At 45.9% G+C, this 14202-nt stretch overlaps 1 protein-coding gene across 17 annotated transcripts in view; it reads left to right on the forward strand.

Annotated features, from left to right (window-relative positions):
- Positions 1–14202, forward strand: part of EPHA5 (EPH receptor A5) — a 224357-nt gene that overhangs the window by 186074 nt on the left and 24081 nt on the right. For 16 of the 17 annotated variants that reach the window (XM_054825687.1, XM_054825689.1, XM_054825688.1 and 13 more), the window contains 5 exons: positions 918–979; positions 1957–2166; positions 4305–4454; positions 9071–9264; positions 12224–12379. In XM_054825687.1, coding sequence (XP_054681662.1) covers positions 918–979; positions 1957–2166; positions 4305–4454; positions 9071–9264; positions 12224–12379 — 772 coding nt within the window. Of the gene's footprint in view, positions 1–917; positions 980–1956; positions 2167–4304; positions 4455–9070; positions 9265–12223; positions 12384–14202 lie in introns of those variants that run through there. The other variant, XM_054825702.1, reaches the window with a different exon arrangement.

Genomic DNA, 14202 nt, shown 5'->3' on the forward strand with positions numbered 1-14202 from the left:
AATTGACAGCTCCTCTTTTGTCTGTGCTTCATGCTAGCTAATGGAAATTGATTTAAATAAAAAATAATTTACATGTCCTTATAAGATTTCATTGAATTTACAAGGGCTGGAGCACACCACATTAATTATTGCTATGTCATTGTGGCAAGCTAGCGAGAAATTAGATATAAGAACTGAGCAAAAACTATATATAATTACCATTAAAATGACTTGGGCATGAAAATTAATCAAATGGATTTGGAAAAACATTATTATTCCTGTCAACAATAGGAGACCAGGTCTGTTGTTAAGAACTTCTATTTTGATTTCCACTCACAATCATTCAATACTTAACCCACTTTTGTTGTGCAGTATAAATATTCTTTTTCTTACTTCCAGGTGTGTTTACAAGGGTAGTCACATGGGATTACTTGAATTACAAGGGTTGTAATCCCATCCTCTCCTGGTCTTGGTTTTGGTGGCTACCAAGGTCAGGTAGATCCTTCAGATCATCCTGGTTGCTCCTGTTGGGCTCCCATTGTTATTTCAGGGCATTGAAGCTGTAAGGAAGAGTCCAAAGAGATCTCTGTGTGCAATTTGGCCTCAGCAAGCTTTCTGCTTGTTCATGGAGATGAGGAGAAGGTTGTGCATAGGTTGCCTGGGTTCAGCTTGCACCCTCTTCCTCAAACATCATCTAAACACTCCAGGCCTTGGTACCCCACCCATAATACAGGATTACTTTTTCGTCCCCTCCTCATAGATTCCCCTATTTCTACACACATTCTGGCAAAAACTATTGTCATCCTGCTGGGACAGCATGTCTCGGTGTAGATTTACTGTTGCATGGCTGTATATTCATGTTCAGATGCATTCTGACAAGACTTTATTATTGTTCATGTTTTTTAAATAAATTGCTAACTCGTGCACTTTTTTCCCAGGCAAACCAGTAATGATAGTGACTGAATACATGGAGAACGGTTCTCTGGATACATTTTTAAAGGTAATACTTAGATCCTTTTTCCAGGGGGACCTTGGTTAAAGTTTGGGTTCTTTGCAGATGGTTAATATCAGTGAAAATGTTTGCTGGGTGTTGGTCCAGCTGTTGATGCTGGCTGGTGGCAGGAGTAGCTCAGTTGTCTGTTTGATCTATATTTATACAGCATCATGAAGGATCTGGTTTGTGCATTGATACAAACAGAGAAGAAAACATTGGAGGATATTATGTTTATTTTAGAAGGCAGTCTGCTGCATGGAAATGATTAACTCACAGATTCACGGATGGGTAGGTGTTGGAAGGGACCTCTGGAGATCATCTAGTCCAACCCCCCTGCTAAAGCAGGATCACCTAGAGCAGGTTTTGAATATCTCCAGAGAATGAGACTCAACAACCTCTCTGGGCAGCCCGTTCCAGTGCTCTGCAAATTTTGATGTGTTTCAAGAGCACATCCACACTGCATCATGGCAAACCCCTGACTTGTTTTTCTTGTTTTCCTTGTTTTTCCATGAAAGGAAAAGAGCTAGAGAAGGGACGATAGGGGAAGTGGTTAGAAATGCGGTGTGGCAACGTGGGGAAAAGCCCCTACCCCCAAATATTCACACATGGACCTCTGCAGGTAGGATTTCCATGCAGCTTGGCACCATTCAGCTGGCTTTTCAGACACGGCCCACCCTGGTGCCTTTATACACATTACTACATGTGTTCACTCCCAGTCACAATCTCTTTAGCAGTCACCAGTGGAAATAGCTTGCTCCTTGATCTCCAGTTAAAAGAACTACATTTCCTTAGCTTTGTCTCTAGAGATCCTAATCCAAACAGTGAAAATTTGAAAAGCTTCATGGTCAGAGCATGAGAGTAATGAATTATTAATTTCCCTGTTTTTCTTCCCTGGAGACTTGCCTTTGCATTCTTATTCATGCACACGCAATGCTGAGGGTGCAGAGACTCTCAACTGATCAAATGTCTCCTTCCTTTTGCAGAAGAACGATGGGCAGTTCACGGTCATTCAGCTGGTCGGGATGCTGCGAGGCATCGCGTCAGGAATGAAGTACCTGTCTGACATGGGTTATGTACACAGAGATCTGGCCGCCAGGAATATCCTAATCAACAGCAACTTAGTCTGCAAGGTGTCAGACTTCGGCCTCTCCAGAGTCCTAGAAGATGACCCTGAAGCAGCTTACACAACCAGGGTGAGTTATCATAGAATCATAGAATCATAGAATGGTTTGGGTTGGAAGGGACCTTAAAGATCATCTAGTTCCAACCCCCCTGCTGCGGGCAGGGACACCCTCCACTAGACCACGTTGCCCAAAGTCCCATCCAACCTGGCCTTGAACACTTCCAGGGATGGGGCATCCACAGCTTCTCTGGGCAACCTGCTCCAGTGCCTCACCACCCACACAGTAAAGAATTTCTTTCTAACATCTAATGTAAATCGACCCTCCTTCAGCTTAAACCCATTACTCCTTGTCCTGTCACTGCACTCCCTTATGAGGATACCGAACTGACTGGGTTCAAGAAAAAAGTATTCCCTGACATATTTTGGTGTTCAGGCTCTCTAGCAAAGAGGTTTCTACAAATCCAGAGTCTCTAAACTGTGCACGAGGGTTTGGCCCGAGGTATTACCAGTTAATCATTGTAAGATTAATTTTGCAAATGCCTGTGACTTTGTAGTGGGGATGGCCACATAAGGCAGAACTTAACTAATAACTTTTAAGTTCATGTTGAGCACCTGAGTCAAATAGCAAACTTTGCAAAGGTGCTGCACTCCCAGCTCTATTCTGTCCTCTTTGGTGAATACCAAAGGGAGGAAAGAGCAAGTGCTTTGCTTAGGCACCCATGCAGAGGTGTAAAAGCCATGGTCTTCTGGACAATTCAACCCTTTTAAAACACTGGTAAGTGTGTAATGTCCATTGCAAATGATGCACATTGCCCTGAAAATTACCCTGTTGAGGGTGTTTTCCCCAAACCTGAGAAAGACCTGTTCCAGCCTCAGTGCTCTGCCCCTTTCCATCCTTGATCCATCCTTTCAGGGCACCACCCCACGCATCCCAGAGCCCAGCCACGTGGCCCCAGCACTGTGGAGAGGGGGAGGAGCAGGACCTATCCTCAGCAGCACAGGCCCGGAGAGAGCCTCCAATATTCGTGGCAGTGATTGGCACGCCTGGACGTGTCCTATCAGCGTGATTTTCCAAGAGTATTGTCTTACGGGTGGTGGGAGCTCTCTGGGTCATGTTCCCAGTTCCCGCAGAGATCTGGGAAAGGCCTTTCAGCTCTTGGCAGTCACGGCCCCGCGACGGCACTCAGTGCACGGCTGGACCGGAGCCTCCCTGCAGGCTGGAGGGCTCTCGGCCAGCCCTGCTGCGGCTGCAACGTGCTGCCATGTGCTAATTGGCACTGCTGAGAATCCGGCCCCTCACTTAAGGCATGCGCTGATAAGCCTGTGAATAAATAATTATTGGAAGAAGGGACTTTTTAAAATTTTCTTTGAAAATGTGTTCCAAATTCTACTTTTCTCCAATAACAAACACTGTTAGGGGGCATTCAGGGAGACCTTCCAATATTTAGCTCAACACTGAGAGGAAGGGACTTCACAGTAAAATATATTTTGATATAAATCAAGGGAGACAACTCTTTAAACCCAATGAGAAAAGTATTCCTTAATCCAAACTCCCCTTTCCCTCCCCTCTTCCTTCTCAAGGCTGGTCTGAAGTTTGATTTCTAAAACGGTAGAAAGGGAGAAAGGGAACAGAAAAGCACATTTGACAGCTGTGGCATCATTTTCAGTCCCACAGCAGAGGCCAAGCAGCCTGGTCTTTGCGCACACAGATTTTGGTGCCTGCTATGCAGATCTCTCTGCAGGATCGGGACTGCATTTAAAAAAAAAAAGAGAGAAAAGGGGCATTACTTCCGCAGCAATTTGCATGAAGCCCTCGTTAGATCAAAGTCTTCCTCGGCTTCAGAGCTGTCTGTTCCTCCCCCGCTCGCTCTCAGAAACGGAGGAACTGTATTCCCCTACCAACCCGTGCAACATAATTGAGATGTTGATCCTATACATGTCCCAGCATTCAAACAGCATTCAAACAACAAACCTTCAGGACAGCCAATTAGTAGGCAGCCTACAAATGCTTATGGGCTGAGATAATGTGGAAAGGGGCCCCATGCTGTCAAACAGATTTACTTTAAAATTCGATGTCTCTTTCCAGAGAGAAAATAACATCCCTCAGTGCTCTAAGAAGTGCTGTTTTGTCCTCTTTTGCATGTTCTCTGCCCTCCTCTGCAATCTGTTTTTTGGTTTTGGTTTTTTTCCCTTTTTTTCTGCTTCTAGGGAGGGAAGATCCCCATCCGATGGACAGCACCCGAAGCGATCGCCTTCCGCAAATTCACATCGGCCAGCGATGTCTGGAGCTATGGCATTGTGATGTGGGAGGTGATGTCCTATGGCGAGAGGCCTTACTGGGAAATGACAAACCAAGATGTAAGCACGTGTGAGAGCTGCCGCGTGATGGGACTTTGAGGGCTCAGCGTTCATTCTGCAATCAGAGAGGCAAGATGGGGCTAAGAGGAGGAGAGCCACTGCAAAAATGGCTTTGCTCCCCCATGCCAGACAAAAGCGATTCTCCCATTTGATGCTCTTTTTTTGCAGCAGCAGCCCAGAACAGGCTGTGCGCAGAGGGAAATGTGTCTGCGCAGAGGCAAGTCTGCTTCCCCCAGCAGACCGCTGGAGCTTCACTAATGCTGTTAGAGCTGGAGCCCGTCCCTCCTCTGCTTAATGACAAAGGTCTGCCAGGGGATAGATGCTGATAACAGGCAGCATTTCAATTGTATGTTCAAACCCCTGCTGCCACCTAAAGCAGAAACTCAAGAGAGTCATGGTAAGGGCTTTGTTTCCCTGCACAAAAGCTGGGTGATTTGATCTAGTGACAGCAGCCCAGAGAACTGCGTCTCGGTTGCCTTTGCATTGCTGATCTCAAGAGCATAGTTTTGCTCCTGTTGTGAACATCTTGTTAAGTCTGTGCTAATGCAAGCTCTCATGGTTCATTTGCACAGCATCCTTCGTAGTTGTGTCCCCTTGCTCCTGGGCCCCAGTGCCCCCTTGAGCCTCTGACCTCAAAGGCCACCCTCTGAAGCATCTCCAAACAGGTAGATGCCTGGGGACACTGTCCCCCTCCTGACTGTAACTCTGATCTCAGCCTGTATAAGGGTCTCTTGATCCTACTGCAGGGCTACCTCCTACCCTGAGCTCACCGTAAACATCTGTCCTTGTCTAAGGCTAATTTAAGCCGGAGGTTGCCAGATTTTCTAGGACCGTCATGCCTCTTCACATCTCTGAGAACTGTGACGTGTGTAGGTCTCAGGACAGCAGCTAGTGCATGAGGTCGAGGTCACCGTGAGGCACGCGGGGTCCCCAAAGCAGCTCTGCGATGTGCGATGTGCGTGTGCCAATTGGAGTCGTGTCTGATCCCTCCCACTTCATCTCTTCAGCCCTGCCACCCACGGGATGCTGCTGCTGGCTGGGCAAAGCAAGCAGGTCCTCGCTCCACCATGCGTTTCCTCTGGTCACACCACCTGATGTTTCATCCTTTTCTCTTTTTTGAGCACCGTCCCTGTCCCCGTGGCTTTCTGCTGTTTCACTGGCAGCAAAGGCTCTGGCTGAGCCTTCTGTTTCTCCTGTGTTTTGTCTGCGGGCCTTTGCCATCAGTGGCTGTTACTACCTGTCACGCTGAGCTGCTGTCTCATCTTGCTTCAAGTCCAGGCGCGGAAACGAGCGATACCTTTGAGACGGTCACGCCGTGCTTCTGGCCAGGGAGACGAGCGCATTGTTTGGCATGAACGCCCTGCTGCTTCTGCATTGCTGAGGCTGTCACTTTGCAGGGAGTTTGGTAAAGCAGCATGTGTCTACGCAGGGATTTATCTCAATCAAATCCAGAGACTTTCTTCCATAGCCTGTGCAGAGAATGCAGCAATTGAGAGCCAAGCTTTTTCAGTCACAGGGAGCACTGTAACTATCTTTAATGCTGATGCACCGGCATAGCACAGATGTTGTTCAGTAAATGCCAGGCTGGTGCCAGTGAAATAACGCTCCATGGCCACGTGAGTCCCTTGTCTGGATCATAACGCTATAAACATCCACACTTTGCAGAACTGTTCCAAAAAGCCCAAATGCCTCTGTGCACTGTGGGGCATAGGGTGAATTTCACACTTGCCTGCGAAGAAGTGGATGGGGGACTGGTTACTTTAGCAAGAGGACTGGTGAGATGTTAATGAGCATCAGTTTCCTGCTCAGGCTTTGCTTGGGTTACCTCTCTGCCCAGGTGCAGGTGGCAAGTGCCTGGGTGGTGGTAGCCTAGGAAACTTAATTCATTGCTGTGGCATGTTTCTCATGTGATTTAAGCTGTCCTCCATCTTCTGAAGGCCTCCTCTCCTTTCCTCCTCTGCTTGTGAGGGCAGAAGAATCAGTGGTGTTAGATACAGCATTGGCTTGAGTGCAAAGGACCAGTGCTCACATGAATTTCAGACTCCGTTGCACAAGAGTTTCTTGTTGCATGGCTTGTAATTAAAGGACATCGTTTGCAAGCAGAGTCAGCGATGAGCAAAACGATTCTCACCATGTTACAGATGGATTGCTTTAAAGGAGGTGCAGTGCCATAGGGCAGGCAGCGTTGTAACTGCAAAGGCTACAAACCGCGTTTTAAAGTCGTGCTGGTTTCTGGATGGCCTTCTAAAAATATGCTTTGACTCGACCACAAAATAAGGCTTTGATGCAGGAATTGCTGAGAGGAATTTTGTGGCCTGTGTTACACAGGTTGCTAAGCTAAATGATCGCAGTGGTTGCTTTTTAGTCTTCAGACTGCTGTTTTTATGAAAACACAGAGCTAAAAGTGTTGCTTTGGTTTACTGGAATAGACTACCGCAAATTGTCTTCTCCCAAACATCCAATCCAGTCACCCCAGTCCGTAAGCGAGTAGTGCTTGTCCAGAAGAGGAACAGGGGCAAAAATGCCTCCTTGTAGGTGCAAATTTTAGCTCTTCAGGTCTTACAAAGCAGTACGCACCAATGACTGGGACAGCAAATGTGCTATTTTCTAAGTATTGTGATGGCTACAAGTGACTCAGTCTTTGTTGTTTCATTCTTTTGCTCTTCTTATTGCCCAAGGCACATTCAGATGCAAGAGTGTATTTCAGTGTCCTAGCTCCTCGTGCTATTTTGATACCATTTACATTGTATCACCAGAATGAACGACATCCTGTAAATTGAGTTAACGCTATTGATTGTGATGTTACTGCCAGGAATATCAAACATGCATAACCCCATTGCAGATGTAGTTCAGATATTCTGAGCTGGTGCCAGATGGTCTGCTCCCCATCTTGCTACTATTTTCTTTCTGCTACAGCTGGAGGATGATCCGTTATAGTTATAAATACAGACACGGACACAGCAAATAACATTCTCGTGGCTGTGCCACACTGAGGCTTTTTTTACAGGGCAGCTGCAAATTTGGTATCAGGGACCAGCTGAAAAGCATGATGAGAAGAAAGACAGTGCAGATAGCATAGTGTAGTGGGGTTGGGTTTTGGTGCTGCGAGCAAAAGCCAGGCCGTAGAAGAGATTGCTTTGCAAGCGCAGGTTGGGTAGAGAGCGGTGCAACTGCTCCACCGACAGATGAAATCTTAGATAGGAATGCAGGTCTTGTGGGCCAGATCTTCAGATAAGCTCGCTACCCTTGGAGAAGGTTAGAAAGCCTTGCCTAACTTCTTCTCTACTATATACATCCTTAGGGAGTTTGAGGTTCTCACTACTGCTGCTCAGCCAGCCCAGCTCATTCCTGGGACTCTTCTACTTGGCAAAAAGCCCTGTGGTGCAGGACAATTTGAAAGCGATCCATGCGGTCCTGAATTTCGGAGCCTTCTGAAATGCAATGCCAGCCTGACGTGGCACTCTCTGTACTGCTCTTATAGGGACTAAAGATCAAGGAAACAACTTCCGTTCTAACCACAGAGCCTTCTTTTTAAACACAGGATATTTTCAAATCATAAGACAGGGCCTAGAATGAATGGCATCTGAGGCAGTCCTTGGAGCCCAGCAGTGAAGCGCTGTGGTTTTCCACATAGCAAATAGCTGCTTCCAGCTCCTTTTGGTCAAGGAGTCTTGGGAGTAGAGAGTGTGAAGATGGGCTGCCGGGACTCTCTTGGCATGGTCACAGACCCTTGTGGCTTGAAACGCAAGCTGCGTTCTCCTGAAAATTGAAATGGTTCAAAATGGGAACCACTGGGCTTGGAGCCCTGCTGTAAATCTGCCCCAAACTGGGGAAAACAAGTGGCTTTCTTCAATTCTTCCCTCATTTATTCATTTCTGCCTTTCGAGAGGGCAGGGGCAGCACATGTGCATACCACTTGTTTTAGATATAGAACCATAGATGGTTTGTATTTGAAATCAGTGCAACAACACCCCCCCCCGGTTTTAATTTACATACTCTTGGGCTGACATTTTAAATTCCTGGCAGAAATGTGGCCACAGTAAGAAACAGCTAGACCCAGACAGTATTGAATGATATATGAGATGGTTGTTCTGCCTCTGCCTTGAATCCATCCATCAATTAGCATTCAAAGTCTCTTTTGAAATACAGTCAGACTTTTATTACTGTAATACAAATTTGTGGTCTAGCACATGCCTTTTCATTTAAAAAGGAGCCAACATATGCATAAACAAAATCACTGCACTCCAAGAAGATGCCAGAAAGCTCTGCAGGCTGCTTTTCGTGGACTAAGGGTAGGCTCCGGGAGTTTCCTGGTATATAACCTACAGACCTCAACTGAGCTTTGAACAAGTGCAACCTGGCAATCTGGCCCCCTGGTTGCAGCAGTGCCTTGGCTTTCTAGATTCATTTTACAGTGTCCAAAAATGAAGTCATTCAACCCATCCCATAGAAAATATGAAAGATAGTGGCATTTACTGAGTTTGCCCCTTGTGTGCAGGGATTTTATGTGACCATATTGCTGGTCCAAGAGTTCTCTGTTTAAGTCAATTTGCATTTTGGGAAAAAGGTGAGAGGAAGAAAAGCAACCCATTAGCCTCGTGTTTTATCTCCCGTAGGTGATTAAAGCCGTGGAGGAAGGCTATCGCCTGCCAAGTCCCATGGACTGCCCTGCTGCTCTCTACCAGCTAATGCTTGACTGCTGGCAGAAAGACCGCAACAGCAGGCCCAAGTTTGACGAAATTGTCAGCATGCTGGACAAGCTCATCCGCAACCCAAGCAGCTTGAAGACGTTGGTTAATGCATCAAGCAGGTACAAACTCAGGCCAGAGCCATTTCTCAGGGCAAGATCTTTGTCTGAATACCCGCCCCTGGGGTTGAATAACCACTTATTATATAGCCTGTGTGTGTCTGTGGGTGGATGATCCTCCAGCTTTATTATGTCCAGGGGAGTTTTCCCAAATCAACTTCTTCTGTTGAAACTGGCCGGCAGGTGAGCAATTCAGTTACTCTATAAATGCAGTGCTACTGCCACAAAGAAAATTACTGTGGCCTGTCTTTCAGAAACAGGAGTTTCAGCAGTATTTATAGGTCTATGATAAAGCTACCTGTGTTCAACCCCAAGGTTAGAGAGGGCAAGACTTGAAGTGCATGAAGTAGATAGTAAATGCTGCTCAAATTATCTGCCTGTTGACTTTATCTTGGTAATACAAATGAAGAGCATCTCTTGGGAAAACTCTTAGGATGTGCAGAGCTCACGGATGTCCAAGTGCATCCTCCCACAACTATTCTCAGGCATGCTAGCCGCCACCGCCAGTTCTGACAGTCTTGGTAATCACGAGAGGATCTCTGTGGTTCCCAAAGAGCTGTACGCAAACCATTCGCTAAAACCACATGAAGTGAATAGAGCAGCTGGTGTGCAATTAAACATGGATGTGAATAGCTACACCGCTACAAGTAAGGTAAATATAGTCAAGAAATAAAGCTGCACTTGGGGAAGAAGAGGTTAATATTTTTCAGTGGGTTTTAGTATTGAGGTCTCCACCATACTGAAGTCTTGGAGAGACTTTTTCGTTTTTTGCTGTAAGCACACAAGTATTCCTTCTGGGCCATCTGTGTTGCTAATCACTCGGTCCCTTGCAAAGTCATGAAGGAATGATGAATATAAATCATCGCTGCTTCACTGGTGGCAGTGTAGTTCCCCTGATTAACACTGGAAGAGGCCCTTCAGAAAAGCTTATTCTCAGAGGAGGGGAAAAAAAAAAAAAAGACACGTCATTTTGCTTGAACGGGAATGAGGGGGATGTAAGATGAGGTTAGACTGGTGGTGTGGACCAAAGCAGATGTGCTGCTGTGAGCTGAGACCCATCCATCTCCACACCTTCCAAGTGAGTCTTGCACAGCTGCATGTGGCCCATCTTGTCTGCTGCAGCTGGACCTCACATCTGTGTGCTGGCATGTCCCCACGCATGGCATCTCATGTACTGGAAGAGAAGAAACATGAAATCTCTGTTAATTTTTAGTTACAAGATAGATCTGATTCCTTGGGCTATTTTACATGCATCATTTAATGTCTGAAGAAGAAATTACTCTTATTAGCAATTAGATATAATGTTGGTCCCGGCAAACCTGCAGGAAAAGGTTTATGATAGCACAAAATATGTGATGTTTCTCTTTTATTTTCAGTTCAGAACAGTAATTTTCTAGGCCTGTTATGCGGTGGTTCATGCACTCTTTTATAGCAAACTGTTATGCCCGAAAGGAGGAAAATAGGCAGCAAACCATTTCTTTGAGCTGCTAAGCACTTTGCTGATTTTTTTTTTCCATGAACAGCACCATGCAATTGCAAACCTCTCCTTTTCAGAGCTACTGTGGGGTTTTTTTGGTGTGGATGGCGCACCTGAACAGCTAGGCTTTGGGACTGTGTTTCTATAATCATAGATTGCCGTGCCCAGGCCATAGTAATTCCAAATGAATCATAATTTTAACATATAGCAGCTGTAAAGGATTTTTTTGTATATGTAATGTATTCTTTATGGAAATTCTCATTAATGCAAATAAGGGAGGAAGTCTCTCTCTACGTTACAGCGTGTGCATATCAGTAGGTACCTCCTGACATTAGTGATGAAAATCCACTTCTCGTTATGATTACTTAGGAGTTTTGAATTCCTCATGTGTATAAAATGTTATGGGAAGCCATTATGTTCTTGGTACTGCAAGTATTCACATTTTATTGGACCCTTCAGCATTGCTATTAAATAAACAAATAATACTAATGTGCTCATAAAATATATGAAGATTCGTGAAGTGCTATAATATAATATGCTAGCTCTCCTTCCAGTTGATAGTCTTTTAAGTGTAATTCTCACCGTCAGAGGCTGACCCAGAAAACGTTTTTTTTACCTTTGGGTAATAATCTTTATGCAAGGCTTATGTTAGCTGTATGTCCTGGTTTACAAAGCAGGGGACAAACCTAGTTTCTTTCCTGGCTGACCTTGGACAAGCCCCCTTTGCTCTCTGCGCATCATTAGTAGGGTGGTGGACCCGCACGCGGCACGGGTCGCTTGTGCCAGGTACTGTATCGGTGTTTCTGTCGTGGTGAAGGGTTATTATTTCCCTCAATTGCTCCTTCCGTGCGTGGCATAGCCGAGCAGGTAGCAATTGCGGGTGCAGGAGCAGGAGTCTACCTCTGGTTTCAGGGCTGGAGCGTGGTTGGAACGTTGCTGCTCTCTGCAGGGCTCACCGGATGCTGCCGGCATCCAAAATCCTCACCCGACTCTGCAGGAGCAGCCCCTGAAGTGTTAACAGCAGCCTGCCATTGATGGCCGCTGCTGGGAAATGTAATTCGGGTTTCGGCTTCCAGGCTCTGGGCTGTCTTAAGTTAATTATGAGCTTTGAAGGAGGAGGAAAACAGAGCGGGAGGAGTGAAACCAAAGACTTTAAAGTAAGAGTGACTGGGGGAGCCTGATAGAAGAGGAGCCTGGTTGTGGGTAAGAGGTGACAGGGGATGGACGCTAGTCCTCTCCTCCTCTTTCTGCTTGCAGTGAGGACCAGAAGCGGCAGGAACTAACTCAAAAATGAGTGAAGTTATAGGTGAAGTAGTATCTCTGATACACTGCGTATCAAGCCTGCTGGGAGGATTTAGGCTGCAGCAATCACTGAAAATGCAACGAAAGAATCATCTTTACCATATAAAAATGCAAGCAACTGAGTCACATTGGGTACATCTTGATACTGATTCTGTTTGCTTCTCTGTTTTTGCTTGTCTTTAGAGTATCAAATCTGTTGGTAGAGCACAGTCCAGTCGGAAGCGGTGCCTACAGGTCGGTGGGTGAGTGGCTGGAAGCCATCAAAATGGGCCGATACACGGAGATCTTCATGGAGAATGGATACAGTTCGATGGATGCTGTGGCTCAGGTGACCCTAGAGTGAGTAGAGCCCAGATCATTTTCACCTCATTTGTTGGAATTGCAGAGTGGGGGAAGACAAACCATTCAAAAATAAGTAGGGATGAGGGTGCAGAAAGGGAAACCATTACCCTTTCTCTGCAGTCAGCAGTTTCTCTTTCAGCATCTGTATTGATGATAACAAGTGCAGGCAAGATTAAACTTACTGTCACTACATTGGCAGCCAGTGCTTTGGCTCCTTTACTCACAGAAATTAATGCTTGAGTTTGAATAATATCCAGGCCATCCTCTCGACATAATAGCAGTTGATTATTTGAGGTTACTGACAAATAAAAAACCCCACCCTACTGGTAAATGTATAGGAGCTAGACTCCCCGCTGAGGTATACCAGCTTAGACCAGATTAGCTGGTTTCACAGTTGATCTGGACATAACCAAGTGGACAGTAGAGCCCAGTAAGGCACGGAAATAGTAGTCAGCATTAACAGAAATAAGTGTAGATACAGCTGATGCCAACAGAAGAGCATCAGCAAACCCACAGCTCTGGGGGACATGCTCCCTGGCCAAGACTCTTCCTTCTGGATGTGCCCTTGTTTTTTGCGCGTGGGTATGACTGCAGTTGGGGTGGCAGCACTCAAATAACTTGATAAATGCCTTGGGGCTGCTGATTTGTTACGCTCCACCTTTAATTGCCTGCCTTGCTTGTGTAATTACATCTGTACTTTCCTCCTGCCACTTACTCAAACTCAAAGCCTGCCTTTCTAGCCGGTTTAATTTGAGCTTAGTTTATTGCAGGCGTTAAGGCAGAATGGGAAGGATTATGCTTGGTGCTGCCTTGGAGAAGGTCGTGGCTCCTCCAACCACATGCAGATTGCCAGTGCACATACAGAATTGGTGCCGAGGATTAGGAATAAACCAAGAAAAATCCCCACAGAACCACAGCCATTTCTCCTGTCTGCCACAGGGCTTGCTGTGGAGCTCACCGTACAGGGTAGGAGGTCCTTTGCAGGTGATGCAGGTCGGTAACATTTCCATGGAGTTCAGTTTTGCATTACATGCTTGGAGGGAGCACAGGCGCATATCTGCTCTCGCTCAGGTTTTATTTGCTCTGCTCACATCACTAATATTTGTCCCTTACACCTGACGTCATCCAGTCTGTCTTCAGGCATTCACATGAAAACCCTGAGCTAAGGATTAAATCCTCTCTAGCAACTGTCTAGGGAGTTAGGGTGCATGGATTTCTACCTAGATCCTTTCCTGGTTGCGTGACACTCTTACATGTGGTTTCCCAGCCTAGTCCTGCAATTACATGCCATGTTGCTTTGGCTTTTGAGGACTCCACAATTCTTTACCTACTCGTGTGATATGGCAGTGTCTAGATACACCAGGCCTCAGGGCTTCATTTAGACTGGTGATCTACAAACATTGACCAAGGAAGAGGTCCATCCCCAGGGTGGTCAGAGTCCACGTGGCAGAAAGACCTAGCCAGAGGGCGAGAGGGAAGAGGAGGGATAGGATGAGGCAGTAATTTAAGAGAAAAGGAGAACATAGGAGCATTCCCCTCTACTGTGCCACCTCAGTCTTATAACCGGAGCAAGTTCTGGTAGAAAATGCAGATTGTCTAAAATATATCACAGACTTGTTGCTGTTTGGCTGAATTAGTCATATCAAAGAAGAAAATTAGGTTTCACAAAAGCTTCCAGTTTGTTCCTCTTCAGAATTTGACGCAATTTCAAGAGCTCTAAAATAAATGCTCAGAAGTGAAATGCTTTGAAAATGTTGAGTTTGAGCCCAAATTAATGGTCATTTTTGACAGTAAATTAGAAGAAGTTCACTTACTCATGT

This window comes from Grus americana, chromosome 4 (genome assembly GCF_028858705.1).
Source record: "Grus americana isolate bGruAme1 chromosome 4, bGruAme1.mat, whole genome shotgun sequence".
Classification (NCBI taxonomy): domain Eukaryota; kingdom Metazoa; phylum Chordata; class Aves; order Gruiformes; family Gruidae; genus Grus; species Grus americana.